Source organism: Carassius carassius, chromosome 42 (assembly GCF_963082965.1).
Source record: "Carassius carassius chromosome 42, fCarCar2.1, whole genome shotgun sequence".
NCBI lineage: Eukaryota > Metazoa > Chordata > Actinopteri > Cypriniformes > Cyprinidae > Carassius > Carassius carassius.
In genome coordinates this window covers 12,107,015-12,132,194 of record NC_081796.1, presented here as the reverse complement: position 1 = coordinate 12,132,194, position 25,180 = coordinate 12,107,015, and the positions used below count along the sequence as shown (strand labels likewise).

Below are 25,180 nucleotides of genomic sequence, written 5' to 3'. Positions count from 1 at the left end.
GTATTGTGAGGCTATTTGAATAAAATAGCTTTTGCCAAAAAACATTAATTAAAATTCAAAAGCAGTGCTCCTTCAAAATACCCAACGGCAGAATGCTGAAAGCAGCATTTCACTGCACAGCCCTTATTTCATTGTCACAACTATTTTGAGCAGCCATAGCCCAGTGACATTCCTTATGTGTTAAAAATTTCCTGTTTATAGTGTTTACTTCCTTTGCAGCCAAAGACATTCGTTAGTGCCCCTTTAAATGTCAGATTTATGTATACAGTAAACAAATTGACTCCTTTAGTGCCCAGTGCATCTCGCTCGTCCGCCCTCCTGATTGAATAAACATCCAAACGCATTACAGAGAACCAACGCAACCTAAATCATACAAACAGGAAGCCATTATCAGAGGGTTTTATGGTTCCCACCTTATCTATGAGCTCACATCTGCACCACCCTGCCCCTCCCTCAACACAGGAAGTGCCCAAAGCACCCCACAATCCCATGGGGTAACGATCCCTAGCTTTAAAGACCATGGCTCCCAAAGAGACACCAGTGGCATTTGTTCATTGGTTGGATTCATTGTTTTGGTTTTGCTCACATTTATAGCTTAAAATAATCCTTTGTGCGACTGTCAAAGAGAGATTTAATTTAGTGTCTCACATTATTAACATGTCACCAGCTAAAATGTGGAAAACAGAGGAGACTTTGGCAGCTTTTTTTTTTTTTTAAGCCGTAGAAATTTTTTGTCAGAGATTTTTTAGTTTTTGAGGATTTTGTCACTTTTTAAACATGGTATTCCAATACATTGCCATTGACAGTATAACTGATATTTACATGCATCTCAAACGTGTTCTGTCAAAATATTAGTGTGGAACAGATCTTAATATCATAATATCAAAACTTTAATAAAAGGCTACAATTCTGAATAAACAATCATTTAAAAAACATCTTTTATCATTATTTATTAGGACAAAAGTGCAGTGAAGCAGTTTAGGTTTGTTTTGAAACACTTTTGTATACCCAACATGCAGCAAAAAACAAAAAAACTGGAAGTGACATCATAAGGAGGTCCCCAGCAGACACTTGTTTTAAAGTGTCTTATGGTTACCAAGGCTGCATTTATTTAATCAAAAATCCAGTAAAAATTATACGATTGTGAAATATATTGTCACGCTTTCATTTTTTTTTTTTTTTATGTAATTTATTCCTGTAATGGCAAACCTTTCAGTGTTGGAAACAGTTGTGCTGCTTGATGTCTTTTTTTGGAAATTGTGATTTTTCTTTTTTTTTTTTCTTTTTTATAAATAGTTCAAAAGAACAACATCTATTTGAAATTGAAATCCTGACAAAAAATATAAATTATTTTTTATCAATTGAATGTCTCCTTACTGAACAAACATAATTTCTTTCTTTTGTAACAGTACTGCTAGTTTTTTTGATACAGATGTTAACACCAGGTTAAACCTGTCTCAGAAGGTTTCTGCATCTTACATAGTAGCTTGTTAGACTTTTGTCTCAATGCTAAAGGCGTAACCCAATGCAGAATACTAATTTTAGCTGGTGTCCCAGACCAATTAATGTGACAGAGATAAAAACACCATTTATGGAAGACTGAGGGGTCGAGGGAGGATATAAAATTATAATATTGATTTTCTTTTTATTTAATTTATTCCTGTAATAACAAAGCTGGATTTTCAACAGCATGTTTTCCTTCAGTAATCATTTTAATATGTTGATACAATCAATCCTTGATGTAACTTGAAGCCAGTGTAAGGACCTGAGGACTGGTGTGATATGCTCAGATTTTCTGGTTCTAGTCAGAATCCTGGCAGCAGCGTTCTGAAAGAGCTGCAGATGTCCAATGGTCTTCTTGGGAAGGCCAGTGAGGAAACCATTACAATAGTCCACCCTGCTGGTGATAAATGCATGAACAAGTTTCTCCGAGTCTCGACTAGAAACAAAACATCTAATTCTTGCAATGTTTTTGAGATGATAGTATGCTTTGATATGACTACTGAAACTAAGGTCTGTCTCCAGAAACACTCCAAGATTCTTGACTTGATTTTTAGGTGTTTGACCTAAAAATCAGTCTTAAAGGTCTTGTTAAGCTTCATAAAGAGCAAAAGGCAGCATAAGTACAAAGTACAGTAGTTTATATGACTTGTTTAATGTAAATGTTGTGCACTATAATGCATGCCATACAATACCTTTGAACATATTTACAACTTTGTTCATGGAGATTGGAAAAGTTATGAGAACATAGCATTTCTGCTTTAATTTGTTTCACTTGTGGCAGTCAACACTGTTGCAGCCTCATACTGCAGATGCCATCTTGGCTCGTTGTCTCCAGAGGTGAGGTTTGGGTGTAATATTGAATGATGGATGGGGAGATACGCTGTAAACCCATGCAATCTGTCAAGGCCATTTGAGATCTCAGTATCTGCAGCTCTAATATGAGAGACTCGCAGACAGTTCAAGGATCACAGTGTGCAGGATGGATCTTTCCTTGTGATTTATTAATGTCATAGCTATGTAGGACTTTAGGAAAGTCACAGGCTACTTAAACATTTCAGAGACTTTTACTTTTGGATGTTTACTGCATAAATTCCACTTCCACCAACAATTTCTAGGTGAGCTAAGGAATAGAGGTTGGCATCAACATAAATCAAAAAGTAATTAAAGAGTGATAAAACAACCTAAATACCTAGCAACCCCTCCACCATCTCCCTAATTTTGCTACACATAATAGTAACCTTGCTAGACTACACCTCTCTGGAATACAGAATTTAAGAATTATATGAGTGTATATACAGGATTTATATCTATATCTATATGTGTAGCTATATATTAAATTTACATTACATTTAGTCATTTAGTAGACGCTTTTATCCAAAGTGTCTTACAAATGAGGATATATATATATATATAGCGGCCACTTTATTAGGTACACCTGTTCAATTGCTTGGTAACACAAATTGCTAATCAGCCAATCACATGGCAGCAACTCTATGCATTAAGGCATCTACAGTAGATGCGGTGAAGATGACTTTCTGAAGTTCAAACCGAGCATCAGAATGGGGAAGAAAGGGAATTTAAGTTCAATTCAATTCAATTCAAGTTTATTTGTATAGCGCTTTTTACAATACAAATCGTTACAAAGCAACTTTACAGAAAATTATGTTTCTACAATATTTAGTAGTAGCTAGTAGTTTGTGCACGTTTGACAGGTTTTAGAAAAAAATAAAAAATAATAATAATAATACAAGACATAGTCAGCTAGACGATGAACTATCAATATTATTAATTAATAGTTATTATATGATGCAGTCACACATGTAGCAATAATTGTTAGTTCTGTTTGTTGATTCAAGGTTAGGATCATCTGGGGTCCTCTGAGGGTCAGCATCATCTCTTCTCAGTTGTTCTGGATCCAGACTGGAGCTTGTGTAAATCCTAGTTACAAAACATAGAAACAAAATAGAGACATCATTAGCATAGCTGCTGATCCAACAAAGTAAAATTAGTTTAACCCAAGCTAAAGAATAAAAATGAACATTTGATCAGATGCAACTACACTCACAATTTAAAAGATACATTATTCGTATGCTTGGCGAAAGAGATGTGTTTTTAATCTAGATTTAAACAGAGAGAGTGTGTCTGAACCCCGAACATTATCAGGAAGGCTATTCCAGAGTTTGGGAGCCAAATGTGAGAAAGCTCTACCTCCTTTAGTGGACTTTTCTATCCTAGGAACTACCAAAAGTCCAGCATTTTGTGACCTTAGGGTGCGTGATGGATTGTAGCGTGGTAGAAGGCTAGTTAGGTACGCAGGAGCTAAACCATTTAGGGCTTTGAATGTTGAATGGTTGTTGGTGCCAGAAGGGCTGGTCTGAGTATTTCAAAAACTGCTGATCTGCTGGGATTTTCACATATGACCATGTCTAGAGTTTACAGAGAATGGTCTGAAAAAGAGAAAATATCCAGTGAGCAGCAGTTGTGTGGACGAAAATGCCTTGTTGATGTCAGAGGTCAGAGGAGAATGGGCAGACTGGTTAGAGATGATAGAAAGGCAACAGTAACACAAATAACCACACTTTACAACCAAGGTATGCAGAATACCATCTCTGAATGCACAACACGTCGAACCCTGAAACAGATGGGCTACAGCAGCAGAAGACCACACTGGGTGCCGCATCTGTCAGCTAAGAACAGGAAACAATTTACACAGGCTCACCAAAATTGGACAATAGAAGACTGGAAAAACGTTGCCTGGTCTGATGAGTCTCAGTTTCTGCTGTGACTTTGAGAAGGTAGTGTCAGAATTTGGTGTAAAGAACATAAAAGCATGGATCCATCCTGCCTTGTCTTAATGGTTCAGGGTGCTGGTGGTGGTGTAATGGTGTGGGGTTTTTTTTTCTGGTCACACTTTGGGCCCCTTAGTACCAATTGAGCATTGTTTAAATGCCACAGCCTATCTGAGTATTGTTGCTGACTATTTCCATCCCTTTATTACTGCAGCGTACCGCAGAACCTGATTTTACCAAGTGAGACATGTTCCTGGGACAACATCTTTGTTGTCCCTGGAACAACATTGTGATTAACCAATCAGATTTGAAGAACCAGTTTATAGATTTTGTGAAGTTTGTGCTTAAAATCGCTGTTTGGTGCTTGTACATCAGTGTCATTAATCTATAATTTCCTCTGATTTTAGGGATTACTAATGGTTAAGGTTAGGTTTGGGTGTAGGGATATGTTGAAGAATACATTTTTGGAGTAAAATGTTGTTCCAGGGTCAACAAAATATGTTGACCCTGGAACACATCTAACTCAGCAAAATCAGGACGTGCGCAGTGTACCCATCGTCTGATGGCTACTTCCAGCAGGATAATGCACCAAGTCACAAAGCTCAAATCATCTCAAACTGGTTTCTTGAACATGACAATGAGTTCACTTTACTCAAATGGCCTCCACAGTCACCAGATGTCAATCCAATTGAGCAGCTTTGGGACGTAGTGGAACGGGAGATTTGCATCATGGATGTGCAGCCAACAAATCTGCAGCAACTGCGTGATGCTATCACAGACTGATCTCACAATCAAAACGTACATATTTAGACATAAATTAAAACTGTCCAATACGTATGTGCCTTTACGTATATACAGTGTCATTTACGTATTATCTGGACGTAATTACAGGTTCGATACGTATCGAAATTTACGTAAAAACAACCTCAAATACGTACAGATAGAACGTGTTCTCTGACCAGTCAGTTATCCATAGAAATTTGCTCATGAAGCTGCTTTTCAATGCGTATCGGATTAATTTTTTTCATATTTATGTATATTTTCCCTTTTTATAATTTTTTTTTGATAAAGGTAAGATCCCTATACCTCACCCGAACCTAAACCTACCCATTTTATACGGAATGTTAAAAGAATAAAACATAATAAAACACAATTTTAGTAAAAATATAACATTAAAACGTTATTTTGAGCCACTAACATTAATCTTACACCTACCCCTAAACCTACCCATAACCATTTCTTAAAACTACATAACGTTACTGTTATAAATAAACAAATAACAGACAAACAAACATAATGTTAATAATTTATTTTTTGGCGAAAAAATATCAAAAGTGGTACCAAAAGTAGTTCAAATGATAATGAGTTCCAGTCGCAGTCCTCTCTGGAGGTAATAGTTTTTATAGGGTACAGAGCAGAATTTAATTTATTAATCTGTGAAATTATGAATCTGTCTTCTCTCCGTGAAGGCGCACTGGCGTAGTAGCAGTACTGATTTCAAATGTCTATCAACTGAAACACGACATGTCGCAATCTGTGACGAATTATGTGAGAACCAATGAGAGTTCGATATTAGTGCCGTAAACCATGTCGTAACGTTCCTGTGGCTCACTGGCGCTATTTTCAAATTCGAATCATAACGACGAGCGCGGGCTTTGACTGTGACAGACGCTGTTGCTGAGAATGAAGATGAAGATCGATTGATATGGATATGTTCCTTGCAAACATCTGGATTCTAAAGATATGGAGTACAGCAAACAAATAAAATGGATGTGATTTGTAATTTTATGCTGTGCTTTTGTGTATCTATTGTTTGCAGCATGCACAGAAATGTTATTTCCTATTAAGTAGATGAGTAAACTGCTTTCAATAAATTCAATAAAAACATTTATTGATATGACAATTAAATACAACAGATTTAAATCATTAAAGCCACGATTTGAATATTAATACATGGGAATTCATATAAATTCACACTTTACATTAGATTATTTAGGTTTTTTTAGCTGCTAAAACGTAAGTATTTGTACGTTTTACTGCTATAAATATGTCTAAGTTGTACATTTTTATGTGCATGAAAACGTAAGTAAATGTACGTGTGGTAGAACCACATTTAACGTAAAAATACACACGTATTCTCATGAGATCACGTTGGCTATCATGTCCATATGGACCAAAATCCCTGAGGAATGTTTCCAACACCTTGTATTTGTACATACATGCAAATATGATTTACATAAAAAATACAAATATATATATATATATATATTATTAGGGAAGTCGTTATTAGGGAAGTCGTGGCCTAATGGTTAGAGAGTCGGACTCCCAATCGAAAGGTTGTGAGTTCGAGTCCCAGGCCGGCAGGAAGTGTGGGTGGGGGGGAGTGCATGTACAACCCCCAACTGCTCCCCGGGCGCCGCAGCATAAATGGCTGCCCACTGCTCCGGGTGTGTGCTCACAGTGTGTGTGTGTGTTCACTGCTCTGTGTGTGTGCATTTCGGATGGGTTAAATGCAGAGCACGAATTCTGAGTATGGGTCACCATACTTGGCTGAATGTCACTTCACTTTAATGTTGGTTCAACGATATTATTTTGTCAAGTTTGAATGCATACTTTCATTGAATGAGAAATGTGACCCTGGACCACAAGACCAGTCATTAAGTTAATTTTACATCAAGAAGATTTCTACATCATAAGCTTTTCATTTATGTATGATTTGTTATGATAGGGCAATATTTGGTCGAGATATACCAATTTGAATTTCTGGAATCTGAAGGTGCAAAAAAATGTAAATACTGAGAAAATCGCATTGCTAAAAAAAAGGTTTTTAGCAATGCATATTAGCTACTAATCAAAAATTACGTTTTAATATATTTACAATAAGAAATTTACTAAATATCTTCATGTAGCATGATCTTAAATTAATATCCTAATGATTTTTGGCATTAAAAAATGTAAAAAATTTGACTCATACAATGTTTTTTTGGCTATTGCTAGAAATATACCCCAGTGACTTAAGACTTTGTGGTCCAGGGTCACAAATTTCAAAAGTTCCCCTGGAGAAACCGTATGACATAATGATTAATAAAAAAGTTTCAGAAATCTCCCACATCCCCCATTTTCATAAGATAGTTTCAAAATATAAAAGAACCCAAGCAAAAACTGTGATATACCTCTATGTAAGAGAAAAACTCCACCACCCATCCATCTCTAAATGCTTTGTTTTAAATCAGCAGATGGCAGTGCATGTAAATTTGTAATGAAAGTCATTTTTTAGCACCAAACCAGAGGAAGCAATTATTGCAAGGTTAATCATTTCATGTGCAAGCCCTAGCTTGTCAACCTAATTTATCTGCTGCAAAATAACAAAGAACTTTTGCATATGCCTTTACCATTTTCCGTTTTTGTCTTCTTTGTGTAGTCCTGATGTCCTGTCACTCTCTTCATCTTCAAACCTCACCTCCATTCACTCCGTCACATAATGGATGTTCATTAAAGTGTGCACTTTTTTGCTGGACACTCTATCACTGGATTTTCAATTTGCTTTCATTGTAAACACCTGTCTGTGAAGGAGGAGGTCGGACCTTTCTGTCTGCATAAGACCTGGTTAGACTCCATCAACAGAGAGCTGCTGCTCCGGCTAATTACACCTCTCTGACCCAGACAGTGCATGCACACACACACACACACATACAGTACAATGGATGCTAAATGTGTCATTGATCAGTATACACGCACACACATGTCGGGTGGCAGGTTTCCATGTTTTATGGGGACATTCCATAAGCAGCACAGCCATTTTCAGTAATAATAAGAAATGTTTCTTGAGCACCAAATTTCTCAACGATCATGTGACTGAAGTAATGAGTAATGGCTATAGTTAATATCTGTTAGTTTGAATAAAAATCAACCCCTGAAACATTTGAAGTGCCTTGAAGTGCCCTTATGGTCCAGTGCTCATCTTGCAAAGTATCCACACAGTGTTGTGATGTATTATGGGCTGTCCTCCTCTGCCTCCCCCTCAATATACACTGTGATTCATAGGAGTGTGTGTGTGTGTGTGTGTGTGTGTGTGTGTGTGTGTGTGTGTTTGTGTGCTAGCATAAATGTCACTAGAGATTGAGTCATTCATTGATAGATTGGAGGTAACCTTGATAAGGCCAGTGTATTTAAAATAATAATAAAAATTCAGTAGTATGAAAAATTCTTTCTCTTTCTTTTTTCCTTCCATTCATACACATGTACAACCACACACATGCGTCACTCATGGATTAACATGATTTACTCAAATTGGACATGTTCCTGTATCATCGTTTTTTTTTTTTTAAACAATAGTCCTAATCTAAGACTCAGACAGAACACCCACACACCGCCCACAGTTTGTTCACTGAAGGTCTGATGTATATTGCCAACAAAAAACTGCAAGAACTGCCTGAAAATTGCAAGGTACAATCTGATTGGATGCCGTTACACCATTTATGTGAGTCTGGATGTTAAAAAGCCTTAGTAGTAGGCTACCAAATCTTTGAAAGTATAGAGCAGAAATGTATAATTACAATTACATTGGTCAAATGATCTGTAATTATTACGTTTGGATACTATGTAATTCCTTGAAATGCATGCTATTATGTGATTCCATGTGGTAGTAGCATATAGGATGAATTATGCTATTATGCTATAGCATGCTATTCAATATGGCAGAAATATATATGGTATTACATATGCTATGTTATGCTATACATACCATGCTATTCCATATAGTAATAAATAGTTTGAGTATCATGCTATGTAACATTTCAGTGTACATGATATGTTATATAATGCTAGTATTCTATTCCATATGGCAGATATAGTAAGAGTAGTATGCTAATATATGCTAGTATATGCTGAATTGTTCTATATACTAGTATGCTATTCCATATGGCAGAATTAGTAGCAAAAGAGTAAATTGCTAGTATAGCTATAGGCTGACATAATTTTTGACTCCTCTTTTTAACAGAATACAAACCAAAGGGAACAGACAAGACTAAATACAAACTACTACCTAATTAGACATTTTCTGATGCCAGTTAACAGACTTAAAAGCCATTTCCACACTTTTCATATTTTTGATTTGATAAATTATAAAACACGACTGCTAATATGACAGGAGTGTGTTTACATTGGACCAGGGAGCTTATGTTCAGATGATTTCAGCGGCTGTGTGAACCTTCAGATCCATGGCTTGTTAAACACTCTGGGAGTCTGCCGAGGATGTGTGCTGAGGGGAGAGAGCTCAGGAGCTTGTAGCTAATCGAAACACAGCAGTTTGTTGTGAAATAAGCAATGATTCATGTTTTATTTACAGGGTGATGTTTTATTAATGCTGTGTTGGATTGGTAAGGCTGGATGTTAGATGTAATTCCTTTTGATAAAAAAAAAAAAAAAATAACAGGACATGGCAGATAACGCTTATGGTCTCTGGTAGTGAACGCTGAAATCAGCATGGTTATATTGTTATCATAGTCATTTAGGTTTCTAGCATGGGCATGCTTGTGTTTGATATGGTAATCTGGAATTAGCATTATCACTTGAATGAAACACTGTTTATTCTCTTGACTGCTTACTTTGCATGGGTGAGATTTGATTGGTAGGAAACATACCATTCACTAAACATTTAACGTATTCTTGTTGATCAATGCAAAAGGATAATTGTAAAAGGAAAGATTGTGGGGGGGGAGCTTGGGCCCCTGGCACTTTGAGGTCCGACTCTAAAGTCCCCTTGCAAGATTTTTGATCATGGACGATAAAAAAGTCTCCACAAACTGCTTTTGAAGAAATATCATTCTATAAGCTGCAGTTCTGGCGCCGCGGAATTAATATACTGCGACATACATTAACATTAGTGTTAACTCATCGGTAGAGTTACTCTCACGGGACACTGCACTTATTCACAAAAGTACATTTTTTGCATCTAGTTTAAATCCTTACTGGTTGTTTAAATGTTTCATTCTTGTGCTGTTCTGACGTGTGGTTTTTATTTAATTTCTGTCATTGTTTATTCTCTCACATGTTGTCCCAAACCTATATTAATTTCTTTCTTGTGCTGCACACAAAAGAAGATATTTTGAAGGAGCTGGATAACCAAACAGTTGCTGATCCACATTGACTTTGATAGTAGGGAGAAAAAAGAGAATAGAATACTTTAATGCAGTTGCTTTAATAGGAATCGATGTATATCGTGTTTTAATTTTATTTGTTCATTCAATTTTTTTAATGATCCTGATAAATACTATTGTACCTGAAAATAAAACACTATTTTTATTTGTATATTATGTGTATTTGTAATGTGTATTTTTTGTTCTATTTTTTTTTATAACAAAGATAAAATAATGACAGATTTTTATCTTCTCCCACTTTGGCTTAAATATCCGCCATACTTTTTCATATTTTGTTACCTTGAAGTATCAAGTGAGTTCTTATAATAGGGAAATTAGTTTGGCTGTAATGCTCAAACAGCTTGCAAAATAGAAAAAATAAACAAAAAAAAATAATAACACGACTGAGAATCATGATAAAATCATGATATAAAGATTTTTTTTTTAAATCATGACATTTTTGCCATACTGCCCACCCGAAAACACATACACCCTACCCTACCACCCAACCATCCACCATCCACCACTGTTTCTTTCCCACTCTCACTGCCTAATGTCTGTTCTGGGAGAATTTAAGTTTGGTGAGCAGGTACGAAGTTCTGAGAAAAGGGCAGATTGCTTTACGGCTGCAACAAATACACAGCTATGAACTGTAAATGTACATCATTGATGTCATGTTTTTCTTTCAGAGTGGCTTCAGAGTGATTAGTCTTGGTCTGATTTAAATCAGTATTACTAGACAAAACAGAGGCTTTGTAGGATTCGGTGCATAAAGCATGAAACACATTTCAGAATCAGAATCAGAATGAACTTTTATTGCCAGGCATGTTTACACATACAAAAAAATATGTTTTCATGACAGAAGCTTCCACAGTGTAACATAATGACAGTGAAAAAAACAACAACAAAAAAAAATTACCAATAAATAAGGAATTAAAAATATACTAAATATACAAATTGACAATTGTATGTACAGATACAGTATATAACAATAGACAGTACAGGTATATTATGTGCAAATTGAAATGTAGACTTAGTATGTGAGTTAGATAAATTAGTATATAAGTGAATAAATGGTGTGTTCCACAATTATCGTCAGGTGTTCATGAGATGGATTGGGAAAAAACTGTTCCTGTGTCTGGCCATTCAGTTGCTCAGTGCTCTGTAGCGTTGACCAGATGGCAACAGTTCAAAGAGGGAGTGTGCTAGATATGAGGGGTCCAGAGTGATATTGCCAGCCCCTTTGCTCACTCTGGACGAGTACAGTTCTTGGAGAATGGGAAGGGTTGTACATATGATTCGCTCAGCAGTCTGGACTACCCTCTGTAGTTTTCTGAGGTCAAATTTAGTAGCTGAGCTGAACCAGATGGTTATTGAAGTGCAGAGGACGGATTCAATGCTGGCAGAGTAGAACTGTTTCAGCAGCTCCTGTGGCAGGTTGAACTTCTTCAGCTGGCGAAGGAAGTATAACCTCTGCTAGGCCTTACGAGTCTATGTGAATGTCCCACTCCAGGTCCTGAGAGATAGTGGTGCCCAGGAACCTGAATGATTCCACTGTCGTTATAGTGCTGTTCATGATGGTGAGTGGGGGGAGGGCAGGGGGGTTTCTCCTGAAGTCCATGATCATCTCCACAGTTTTGAGTGTGTTGAGCTCCAGGTTGTTAAGACTGCGCCCGAAAGCCAGCTCCTTAACCTCCGGTCTGTAGGCAGACTCATCACCATCCTGAATGAGGTCAAATAAGTGTTGTGTCGTTTGCAAACTTCAGGAGCTTGACAGAGGGGTCTTTAGATGTGCAGTTGTTGCTGTACAGGGAGAAGAGCAGTGGGGAGAGAATACAGCCTAAAGAGCTCCTGTGCTGATCATACGGGTGCTGAATGTGAGTTTTCCCAGCCTCACTAGCTGCTGCTTATTTGTCAGACCTGTATGCTCTGTAGGCAAACTAAAGAGGATCCAGCAAGTGTCCAGTAATGTCCTTCAGGTGGACCAGCACCAGTTTTTCAAAAGACCACAGGCCTGTAGTCATTTATTCCTCTAATCTTGGGTTCTTTAGGACAGGGATGATGGTGGAGCATTTGAAGCATGAAGGTACCTTGCACAGCTCCATTGATCTGTTGAAAATCTGTCACATAATCAATGTCAAATTTTGACCACCTCCAACAATGACAAGTGCCCAGTAGCTGGCACTGAACTGGTTCAGATTCCTCCATGTCTTCTTGATAATTGTTTGTGATGATGTTCTCTCATCACTCACTGCCTTTCACCTTCTAAGAACTGAATCTTGTTTTTTCATAGCAACTAAATTGGCATGCAGATAAAACAATGACCTCACTCTGATCATCTGGTGTCTTGGAAGGTAGTTGTATGGTAAACCATGATTTAGGGCTTGTCCACATTTTACAATGTCATTCAGATGATGAAACCTTACCAAGATTCATTAAAGATCATCAGATTCTAATCAAGATTCTAATCAAGCATCTTAGCTAAGATTATTATTCAACTGATCTGGTTCTGTAAGAACATCATTATGGACTAAATAAAGTTTAAAGTAAAAGTTTCCTTGATGCTGTATGTGCAGTGACTGCGCATTTTGGATAAATGCATAATGTCTTCATTCTTCTCATTGTCTGTTTTTCTTTTTCAGGTGTTCTGCTGATTCTGTCTTTGCCAGTTGGGCTGGTGTTCTCCGCAGAGGAGCTTGACCCCAACCAAACCCACAGGGACCTTGTCTCCATGTCAACAAGAAGCAGAATCCTCACCACCCTCTCACCGGGGCCCTTGGGCTGGCATGAGGGTTCCAGCACTGGGGATCTGCGTATCCAGTCACTGGCTTCTCTAGAAGCCATCAGTAGACCCACTACTGTTAGCTCTTCCCAGACAGCAAAGAACACTGTACCATCTGCCAAATTTCAAACAATTCAGACAACAACAGTAGGGGTGCATTCTTTTGGTCCCAGGGATCATGCAAGACTCAGAATCTCTCTTTCAGAAGCAGAAGTACCCCAACTGACCACTAGAAGTATGTTCAATAGAACAAGCTCTGGGTTTTTCACCACTAAAACCCAAGACCAGAACTTTAGCACTAATACCAACAAGCCGAGTACAATCAGAAGAAAGCAAGTGAACCAGTCGGAGCTCTCAAGTGTGGTCCATATAAATCAAACCGCTGCTACTGGGTTGAATAGTAGAAACCAAGTCACAAATTCTGGCTCAGATCATTCTTTTCTCTCAGGGACTAAAATTGACGTGGCCCTTGATGGCAAGGGCCTTTTGGGGACCACATACACTGGAGAGATGGGAGTGAAGGAGCCCACTGATCCCATTCAACATGTACCATCATCTTCATTGACTTCAACCTTCAAAACCCACAAAGGGCAAAACACGGATAAGGAGGCTTCACAACACACCATTACATTGCGTGACGTGTCTTCAACAGAGAATCTCACTCTTCCATTGGGAGTAGGGAGACATCCTTTTGCACAAACTGACATCCAGTCTCCTCCCCCATCACCTTACAACCATGTTACAATATCTGATCCCACTTCTTCAGCGAAGAGCAGAAACTTTGTGGAAATCCAAGATGGCAGGAATGGAACCACCAATATTACCACTGATTCTCTTCTCTCTTTAAAAGATGCCACATATGTTATCAACAGCACGGATGCCTCATGGCCTGCAGTTAATGATTTAGACATCTCAGAAGCACCATCCACAGCTAGCGGGAGCTACATGAACAGGCAGGTTCCAGCCACCACACAAGGCCCATGGGGATCTGGGAACCAGTCAGGTCCTGCGCTGGGTCCTTCTCATGAAAAATACACCATCTGCCTGGACAAAATGGACATTGTGTGGTTGGTTCTTGCCATTAGCGTGCCTGTCTCCTCATGCTGTGAGTAACCAATATCACTCTTCCTCCAGCTTTCTGTCATCAGAACTGACAGGAACTTTTCCAAAGACACAAGATAACATAATATTCCCTTGGTGGCTTAGTGGCTTTTGCTTACAACTTTCTGAAACACATCATACAAAATTCAGAAGTGGTTAATGTGGTCTTAGGGCTAAAATGAAGAAGAATTAGATATAGAATATTAATATGTTTTCTTCTCTTCAGCCGTACTGCTTACTGTATGCTGTATGAGGAAAAAGAAGAAGTCTGCTACTCAGGAGAACAATTTGAGCTACTGGAATGATGCCATCACCATGGATTACTTCACCCGCCATGCTGTGGAGCTCCCATGCGAGATACAATCACTGGAGACTGAGGTACTAACAGAGACCTGGAAGAAATTTTAGCCACTGCTTTTTGTCTGTTTAAAAGTCATAATGTAATGTAAGTAGTGTCAGATTTTTTTCTGTATTGTGATGTAAATAAGATTGAAACAGACTCTCATAAAGAAAAGGGACAGAGGCAGAGACTAGGACAAAGACTTGGATCAATGCAATGGCCGTTGATTGGATGGAGGCAGATCTGGACGCAAACCTGTAGTCAATTGTAAGAAAGGAGTGGGTTTAAGCAAACTAAATCACTGGAGAAATCTGGCATGTGCAACCAGAGAAAAGTCTGTATTTTCATCAGAAGATTGCATTCTGATATTTTAATAAAAAAAATTATTAGATGAAAAAAGTAACATAAACGTGGACTAATTGTTTACAATAAGACTAGTAATATGCATTTAGAGAACTTTCATTAAATGTCAATTTTAAGTTCCCAGGGCATAAACCACACCCCACGTTTCCAGTGATTAATGCATGTACTCCAGTCTGCCTAGCCATGGTGCTTCAGAGCTGATACGAAGTTGAAGCCAGCTCACAACATTCTTTATTCTGTTTCTCCCATCGTTTCTTCCATCATTTCACTTTGTCTCTATTCTGTTCCCTTTAAAGTGCAGAGAAGGCCAACAAAAACTGAAAAATGTTTCTTAGAGATTTTTCGCAATTTTGAGTTATTTTAATTGCCATTCACAGTAATAAACCTTCACATTTTTGTGAACAGAAAGAAAAATTAACATGACGTGCAGGCAAGTATGGTGACCCATACTCAGAATTCATGCTCTGCTTCTAACCCACCCAAAGTGCACACACACACAGCAGTTAACAAACACACACACAGAGCAGTGGGCAGCCATTTATGCTGCGGACCCTGGGGAGCAGTTGAGGGTTCGGTGCTTTGCTCAAGGGCACCTTAATCGTGGTATTGCCAGCCTGAGACTCAAACTCACAACCTTAGGGTTAAGAGTCAAACTCTCTAACCATTAGGGTACGACTTCCCCCAAGGCTTAAAAAGGCTTACTTAAAAGGCTTTGCTATTTATATGATTTACAAATCAACAAATCAGTAACTGAATAAGATATCTGGCTAAATAACACAAATATAGATATTCATAGCTTTTTAATTGCTGGGTTATCATAATGAAATGAACAGTTATCATTGTAATCAAGACAATGTGTGCTTGAAAAAAAAAATCACTCAGTGGTAACTGCAAATGCTGTAGCATGATTTACCATTCACGTTATCGCCACCTGGTGATCAGAGACCATAATCTCACGCTCTCTTTCTCAATCTATTTTGTAAGATTGTTATCATCAACCCTTCTTTGACATTTTCCATTTCAACCTCTTCATGCTTCTTTTTTCCCTCACCTTTTTGTTCTTGCTTGCTGACATTTTCTGACAGGAGTGTGATGATGATGATGAAGAATCATGTTTGGGATGTCGGTGACCCACAGGTCTTCAAATCAACCTTTAGTTCTCTTAGAGAAGCAACAGAGACATACATTCCCTTTGCTTTATTTCTTTGTTTTTAGACAGATTTATGGATTAATTTTAATCTTTGAATTAGAATTTCCATTTAATATGTGTTACCAAACACAAAATGTCTTAGAATGTAGAGCCTTATAATTAGTTGTCTTCCTGAACAGGTGCAATTTACCCTGCTTCTTCCTTCATTTTCTCCCTTGCACTCAGTCTCCATGGTGATAGATCTCAATCACTATACCATAGAAATGCATGTTTGTTCTATAAGAACATAGATTCTGAGAAGAATACCTGTTTCCTTCATCTTAACTGTATTTGTAGTGCTTTGTAGGATCTGACGCCATTAAGTGATACGTCTTTAGTTAGCATGAATGCAAGTATACTACAGTGCTAATGTTCTCATGTTTCTTTGTGTTTCAGGAACAAGAGACGTGTCTGCCCCCTAACGGTGACTACAGCGACAGCGGCGTGGTTCTGGTTAACCCCTTTTGCCAAGAGACTCTCTTTATCAACAGAGACAAGGCTTCTGATATCTAAAAGCATTCTATTAAAAGGAGACAAAATCCTTGAGGATTTCCCAGTCCCTTTTATTTGCTTGCATTTTTTTAAGAATATACAAATATAAATAAATATATATACATACAGTATATGTGGTGAACCTTCAGAGACTCTGGTTTATATATGAAACTGGTTTCAAGGATCTGAAAGAATATTACAAAAAAGAACACAAATTTACAACGAGGGGGAGCCCCTGCATATTTTTCTGATGTGGATTTTCTACTGACGCTTCATTGTGATAAGGGTTTTTATGTCTTTTTTGAATAAAAACAATAAGTGTGTTTGCTCTTATGTCCCAGTGGCTTTGGAGGAGCAGAGTGCTGAGAAACATGATGCGTGGTGTAAGGATGCTTGTGTGACGTTACCCAAAACACTTAATATGATTAAAAAATCATAAAGCCTGCCGCACTTGAATTCTGTATGTAAGGGGATGGAGGGGTAAAGGGCATTGATTCTGAAATGTTTCCAAAATGGGTCCAGTGGGTACTGCAGCAACCCTCGCTTCTCTCTTGGAGGAACTTGAGTTGATTGCCTGTTTGCATTTTATGGAGGACGAATCAAGATTTTCTGAAATGGTTTGTCCCCAGCTGAGTCACCAGCCAAAAGACAAAATTACAATTGTCCCATTCCTTAGATGTTCAAAATGTTTTTGTGTGCGTATATGTCTTGTTGCATGCATCTTTTCTGATTTGAGGTGTATGTGTGTCTTTAGACTAGATGTCAAACAGGATTTTGTTTCTATCAAGATTTTGTTGTTTCAAACACCCTAAAACTCCATTCACATTGACACAAGCAAGTAGAAAAAATATGCTTAAATTAAAATGAAATGCCTCATACAAAGCCCTTGCTATGGTAATGTTACTGTGCTCCACATTTCACATTATATCTGTTCATGTTGTACTTGTTTGTGTTCAACTTCTATTAGCAGGGCTAAGCATTATACTATATAACTGAAGTGGAAATGCATTGTTTTTTTTTTATTAAACCACCATATTTGTTTATTCGCCATGTCATGCTCTGATGAAAATGGCACTACTATTGCTTCACAACTTGGCTATATATATATATATATATATATATATATATATATATATATATATATATATATATATATATATATATATACAGGTGCATCTCAATAAATTTAAATGTTGCTGAAAAGTTCATTTATTTCAGTAATTCAACTCAAATTGTGAAACTTGTGTATTAAATAAATTTCAAGATTCAAGAAAGTGAGTGAACTTCACTATTAATGGACTGAGGCTGGGGTCAAGGCATGCAGACGTGTCAAGGAATTTGGCTACAGTTGTCATATTTCTCTTGTTAAGCCACTCCTGAGGCATCTTACCTGGGCTAAGGAGAAGAAGAAATGGACTGTTGCCATTGGTCCAAAGTCATTTTTTTCAGATGATAGCAAGTTTTGTATTTCATTTGGAAACCAAGGTCCTACAATCTGGAGGAAGGGTAGAGAAGCTCATAGACCAAGTTGCTTGAAGTCCAGTGTTAAGTTTCCACATTCTGTGATGATTTGAGGTGCAATGTTATTTGCTGGTGTTGGTCCATTGTATTTTTTGAAAACCGAAGTCACTGCTCCCATTTACCAATAAATTTTGGAGCACTTCATGCTTCCTTCTGCTGACCAGCTTTTTGAAGATGCTGATTTCATTTTCCAGCAGGATTTGGCACCTGCCCACACTGCCAAAAGCACCAAAGTTGGTTAAATGACCATGATGTTGGTGTGCTTGACTGTCCAGAAAACTCACCAGACCTGAACCCCATAGAGAATCTATGAGGTATTGTCAAGAGGAAAATGAGAAACAAGAGACCAAACAGATGAGCTGAAGGCCACTGTAAAAGGAACCTGGGTTTCCATACCACCTCAGCAGTGCCACAAACTGATCACCTCCATCACATCACAATTACAAGAACCAAAGACTTAAACTACTTCAGTCTGTGTGCATTGAATTTATTTAATATATGAGTTTCACAATTTGAGTTCAATTACTGAAATAAATGAACTTTTCCATGATATTTTTCATTGAGATATACCTGTATATATTCTTAGAAGATATGTTTTTCTTTGGGAAGGAGAATGAGTGTGCTTGTGGTTCTGTCTGTCTATCTTTGTCCCTTATGTGAACATTGATGAGAATAAATGAAACCAAACAGAATTTCTCTTTGATTCTCAGTGCTTACTGCTGTATTATACAGTTTTTTAGATGAATGTCAATTATATCACTGGATGTAATAAAGTGTAATTGTTAGATATAAATACATACAGAGAAACTATTTTTATGTTGTACATTCTTTTAACACATGCCACTGAGGTTGGTAACATGTTTTAAGACCATATCATCATCCTTTCTTTACATATTCAATTTTTTTCTGTATGCTTAGCAATTTTTATATAAATATTGTTTTAAATTAATTTGCAGATTGATGTTTTCATTGTCCTCTTTTTTTATTGTTTCCATCCATTTATTTTGTGCTGGTATGAGTTTTTGATATGTAAGGAGAGGGAGGTAATTGCTCAGCTGACAAAAAAATCATGTCTAATCATTTGTAGCACATAAACTATAATTATTATGCTGAGCAATACAAATAAAAAGGCTTTGAAGGTTTCTTCAGTCTGTAGTTGATTTAATATTTAAAGCAAAACCTGTTAAAAAAGTAAAGTGGAACACAAACACCAATGTTTCCCCCTGATTTAAATGGGTCAAAGGTTTCTGGAATTTTCCTTGTTTGCTCTATATGCTGAAAGAAGCTTTTCTATTCACAAGTTGTTCAGTGTGACAGACAACTGGTATGTTCATTCATTCATAGTCTCTCAAAAGGCAACAGATTTAAAGTATTTTTTATAAACCCTCTAAATCACATTGTTCCGTGCTAGAATGCAGTAAGGTGTTATTGCTAGTCTTTGTTTTTTTTTTTGTTTTTTTTTTATTCTCTCTTGAGTTATTTGAGAAATTTTCCTAAAACTATACAAATATACAGCAGGTATAGAAAAGAATCACCTCCTTGAAAATAATAAAATTGTTGTTGCTTTGCAGCCTGAAATAAAGATGGACACAGTTTTTGTTCTATTCAGCTGTATTTACTCAGTGCACAGCATCCAAGTGAAAGATATAACATCAAGGCAAGAAGAAAAAAAAAAAAAGACCTTAATCACTGAGTTGGAAAAAAGATCACCCCCTTGTGTCAGTATTTTGTTGAACCACCTTTTGCTTTAATTGCAGCCTTTAGTCAGTAGGGATATGTCAATGACTCTACTAACTTTGCACATCTAGACTTTGCAATATTTGCCCACTTTTCTTTTCAGAACTGCTCAAGCTCAGTTAAATTCGGTGGTGACCATTTGTGGAATGCAGTCTTCAAGTCATTCCACAGATTTTCAAAGGGGTTTAAGTCTGGGCTCTGACTAGGACATGCAAGAACATTCACCTTTTTCTCCTTTTACCACTGTGTGGTCAATTTTGCTGTGTGCTTTGGGTCATTGTCATGTTGGAATGTAAACCGTCTTCCCATTGATGACTTTCTGGCAGAGGATAGCAGATTTTCCTCAAAAAAATGTTTATAGTATTTTGCCCCAATCCATTTTTCCTTCTATACTGACAAATGCTCCAGTCTCTGTCGCAGAGAAACACCCCCATAACAGGATATTATCACTTCCATGTTTTACTGTACTGTAGGAATAGTGTTAGTTGGATGGTGAGCTGTATTTGGATTTCTGTCATATTGTTTGAAGTTAAGGCCAAATAATTCAGACACTCATCTGACCATAACACTTTTTTCCTTGTGGCCTCAGAATCTTCAAGGTGTGTTTTGGCAAAGCTCAGTCATGACTGAGTTTGGCCTTTCTTGAGGAGTGGCTTTTTTTCTTGCAACCTTCCCATACAAACCACATTCGTGGAGAATTTGTGATATTGTTATCCCATGCACAAAATGACCACTCTTGTCATAAATTCCTGCAACTGCTCCAGAGTTGATTTAGGCCTCTTTGTAGTCTCTTTGACCAGTTTCTTCTTGGCAATTTCATCCAGTTTGGAGTGACATCCTGATCCAGGGACTGTGCCACCTAGTAAAACGCTCCAGTGACTAATGTAATCTCGGTTCCCTAAGATAAGGGCAGCTGTGGCCTAATGGTTAGAGAGCCAGACTAGTTACCAGAAGGTCACCAGTTTGAGTCTCTGTGGTGGCAGGAGTTGTAGGTGGTAGGGAGTGAATAAACAGTGCTGTCTTCCACCCTCAATACCCATGGCTGAAGTGCCCTTGAGCAAGGCACTGAGCCCCCAGTTGCTCCCCGGGTGCTGGATATATAGCTGCCCACTGCTCTGGGTATGTGTTCACTTCTCACTGCTGTGTGTGTGTGCACTTGGATGAGTTAAATGCAGAGCACCAATTCCGAGTATGGGTTACCATACTTGGCAAAATGTCACAACTTTCACTTTCTTTCAGGGAAGAGAAGCGTTGTGTTGACAGTCGTCTCTGAGTGCCATTTCATCACAATCTTTTGACTGAAGCTACAATCATCAATTTGTATGCCGTCTTATAGCACAGCAGCCTTCATAACGTTTGTTCCTTATCTCAGGGAACTGAGGTTACATCACTTCCACTGCGATGACACGCTTATGGGGAATGCCTCCGATAGCGTCGTGCTATAAGCAAGTGCAGAATGAAGTCCCAAGTCGGCAAAGTATGAGGACAAGGCAGATTTCATCAAGATTTCATCAAGCTTGAGGACTAAGAAGTTTCTGCTGAATGGTTGGCCAGCCACAAGCAAATGATTTGCCATGATGGCTGCGACATACACTTTGAGCATGGAAGGAGTGTGCCCCTCATCCAAAAGCTCTTGTAGAAACGTTAGAAATGTCACAAATGGACAAGTCATTGTTCCCTCCTGCACATTAGTCAGAGAAGACTGACAATTTAAGGGGGAAAAAACCTATTCTAGACAGTGCTGAAGCCTCCAATACTATTACGTACACTCGCTGGAAGCTACAAAGACTTTTGTTGAGGGGCCAAACACAAAGATTCCACAGCTCTGGGGATGCAAAGGCATACATGTGAGCGCCATGCCAATCATGGGCTAGGGCATCTTGCTGTCTCGAAAAGTAGATTAGGGAGTGAAAATTGTCTTCTGTTGTGAAGAGGTCCACCTCTACCCTCCTGAAGACAGACAAAAACATCTGAACCATTTGGGGATGTAGTCTCCATTCTCCTGGACAGCATCTGCCCCCTGGTTCAGTCTACCCAGCACATGAGCTCCTCTCAATGAAAGGAGTCTGCCTTGTGCCCACAGAAGGAGGTGTACAGCCAACTTGTAAAGGGAGCATGACCTGAGACCACCTTGGTGATTGATTGAGGCTACCACCGTCATGTTGTCCAAACATACCAGGACGTAGTGCCCCTTAAAGGCAGGCAGGAAGGTTTTGAGGGTCAGAAAAACTGCCATCATCTTGAGGCAGCTGATGTGTAATCATTGCTCCAGGTTTGACCAGGAGCCAGATGCCATTCTGCCCTCATACAAAGCTCCCTAACTTGAGTTGGAGGCATCTGACATGACCACCTTCCTTCTGGAGGTCAGTCCCAATGGGATGCCTGATTGAAACAGGTGAGAGGTTTTCCAAGGGGCCACAGCTCTGATGCAGCGGTAGGTTACCCTAAGATGAAAACATCCCAGAAACCAAGCTTGGGAAGAAAACATGGGCTTTGAGCCAGTAGTGAAGGGGCTGCATGTTGAGCAGCCCCAGAGGAATCACAGAGTAAAGCACGGTGTAATCCATGCAGAATCGATAACTGTCCCCAGAAAGACCACTCACTGGCTAGGAGAAAAAAAACTCTTAGTTAAATTGATTCCCAACCCAAGGAGGTCCAGGTGTCTGAGCAGCAGTGAACTGTGAGCGATGAGTTCCCTTTCTGACCTGGCTAAAACCAGGTAGTTCAAAATGTGGATTCCCATCTTAATCAGGGGGGAAAGAGACACGTCTATGCACTTCATAAAAGTGTGTGGGGCCAGGAACAGTCCGAATGGCAGGACTGTGTACTGATTGGCCAATCCCTAGAATGCAAATCTCAAGAATGGTCTGTGATGGGGGCTATCTGGATGTGAAACTAAGCGTCCTTCAGATCCACTGAAAGAAACCACCGCAATGGAGCACTTCAGCAGGAAGTGACGCATTGCCCGCAATGACTTCTGTGCTGCTTTAAACTGATGTGCACAGCTCTCTAAAGGCATCAGAAGTCTGGCTAGACTTGTCCATGGTGTGGAGAAGGTGTCTTCACACCTTGGAGTGGTGTCTTTGCTAAGGCTGAGGTAGTCCTGCAGGGCTTAGATTGATGCACTATATGGGCTTCCAACCCCAGGGCCGATGGAGGGCACAGATGCGCAATGACCGCCTCTTCCTGAGGGGAGAGCTTGCTATAACTTCTTTCTTCAGTGGTGAAAGTGGTGGAAGTATAGGGATTAACATGGGCCCACCCACTTCATGGTGAGTGCCTCGTGAACTGCTGGTAGGAAAAGAGTGGGTCATTCCTCTCCTTTTGGTGGGTTGAAGCGATATTGGTTTGTGCTGCTACCGAGCAGCAACATCCCACTCCCTCTCATGAAGCCAACAAGGAAGTGACTAAAACTGCAATTCATTGACTGGCCGCTAGAGGTTGGCTCCAAAAGAGAGTAAATCCCATATACTCCCCATGTTAAAAGGCCCAACTTTACAGCAGATTAAAACATGTTTACAGTCTGGTACAAAAAAATATTTTGGTCTATATAGCTAATTTTGCCCTTCATGACAACTGTGAGGGGATGAATTTTTTTTATAACTCCTTCCTTTTAAATTATATTAAGCCTTAAAGTTATGCATATTTAAGGGCGTGGCCACTTGATTGAGAGGTGGATTGTAAACAGTTTCTTTTATCGGATTAAGGTCATAAACGGCTTAAGCATTAACTGGTCGCAACAGGTAGTTTTTTGCTTCTTAATTCAAATTTTGCACGGCATGTTAATGCAACAACCTGCTTTCTCTCTGCATATCGAAGTGCACATGCATGATACGTGACAGGAACACATCGTTAGTGCAGATTTAAGATAATCTAGACCGAGCAAACGTCTTGCAGTAAAGAAAGAAGGATATTACAAAAGCTGACTTTTTCATGTCTCAGAAAATGATAAAAATGCAGAAGTAGTTCAGTCACAATGCTGCATTTATAACTGCATGAGAGTATAACATAAGAGTTGTGAGTTTCCTGACATGTCACAAGTTGACGTGCAAGCTTAATTTAACATCACAACTGACAAATTTATGGAATACTCAGGAGTCAGATATGCACATGATTATATTTTTTAATCACTAAAGGGAAATAACTTGATTTATTAATTAAGTCATGTAAACGCAGGTTATTTGCGTTGTCAGGTTACCGATGTGCATGTATATGGGAAAAACTGGTTATTTTAATAAGCTGATATTTTATCAGCTTACTAGTGTGCATGTAAACGTGCCCATTTTTGATGATCCGGGAGTGATGCGCTGCCAAGATGGCAACTGCTCCGCCCACTTTGAGCTTCAAAAAAGTCAAGTCAAGTCAAGTCACCTTTATTTATATAGTGCTTTAAACAAAAAGGATTGGGTCAAAGCAGTTAAACAACATTAATTAGGAAAACAGTGTGTAGGGGAATTTACAGTTAAAACCCAAGGACCAGGGGCCTCATGTATCAACACTGCGTACGCACAAAAACACAGCGTACGCCAGCTTTCACGTTCACGGTCAGATGTACTAACAGTGAAATTAACGTAAGAATGTGAGTTCCTCCACGTAAAGTTCATGCCTGGCGTACGTACATTTGTCGTGATTTTTGTCCGTTGGTGACTCATAGAGGCAATAAAGTGAAGTGGCAAACATTACACTACGAATTTTTCTATCGCACCACCAGCTGTCAGATTGCTTATAATTTGTAATTGATAAATTATTTGACATATTATTGTCACACGAGTCTTATTAAAATATTCTATTAATTATGCAATTAAGTAACATATATAAAGCATGTGCAAATTGATAGCCTACAACCCGTCTAGCAATGGCAGTGTTGGCTTTATTAGAGGACATTTTCAATGGACGAATCCGGAGAGAACGAGTTTTTAGGGACCACAATGATTTTCTGGCCCACGATGATGACTGGCTTATCAGCCGTTTCAGATTTCCAAGGGCTATACTCTTGGAGCTCTGCGCTGAGTTGGGTCCGAATTTGGAAAGAGAGACAGTGAGGAGCCACGCATTACCCGTTCCTTTACAGGTGCTTACTACACTTGGTTTCCTGGCAACTGGTTCTTTCCAAAGAGAACTAGCAGACCGCTCAGGTATAAGCCAGTCGTGTTTGAGCCGTGCAATGCCAGCTGTATGGGGCGGGATCATCCGCTTGTCTACCCGGTACATAACGTTCCCATACGA

The 25,180-nt window shown here is 38.7% G+C and overlaps 1 protein-coding gene across 5 annotated transcripts in view; it reads left to right on the top strand.

Annotated features, from left to right (window-relative positions):
• The window catches only part of LOC132124331 (transmembrane protein 108-like), a 75,567-nt gene extending 57,782 nt beyond the window's left edge, over positions 1-17,785 (top strand). For all 5 annotated transcript variants that reach the window (XM_059535327.1, XM_059535324.1, XM_059535325.1 and 2 more), the window contains 3 exons: positions 13,072-14,316; positions 14,539-14,690; positions 16,601-17,785. In XM_059535327.1, the coding sequence (XP_059391310.1) occupies positions 13,072-14,316; positions 14,539-14,690; positions 16,601-16,717 (1,514 nt within the window). In that variant the 3' untranslated portion in view covers positions 16,718-17,785. The remainder of the gene's footprint in view (positions 1-13,071; positions 14,317-14,538; positions 14,691-16,600) is intronic.
• Positions 17,786-25,180: the final 7,395 nt, after the last annotated feature.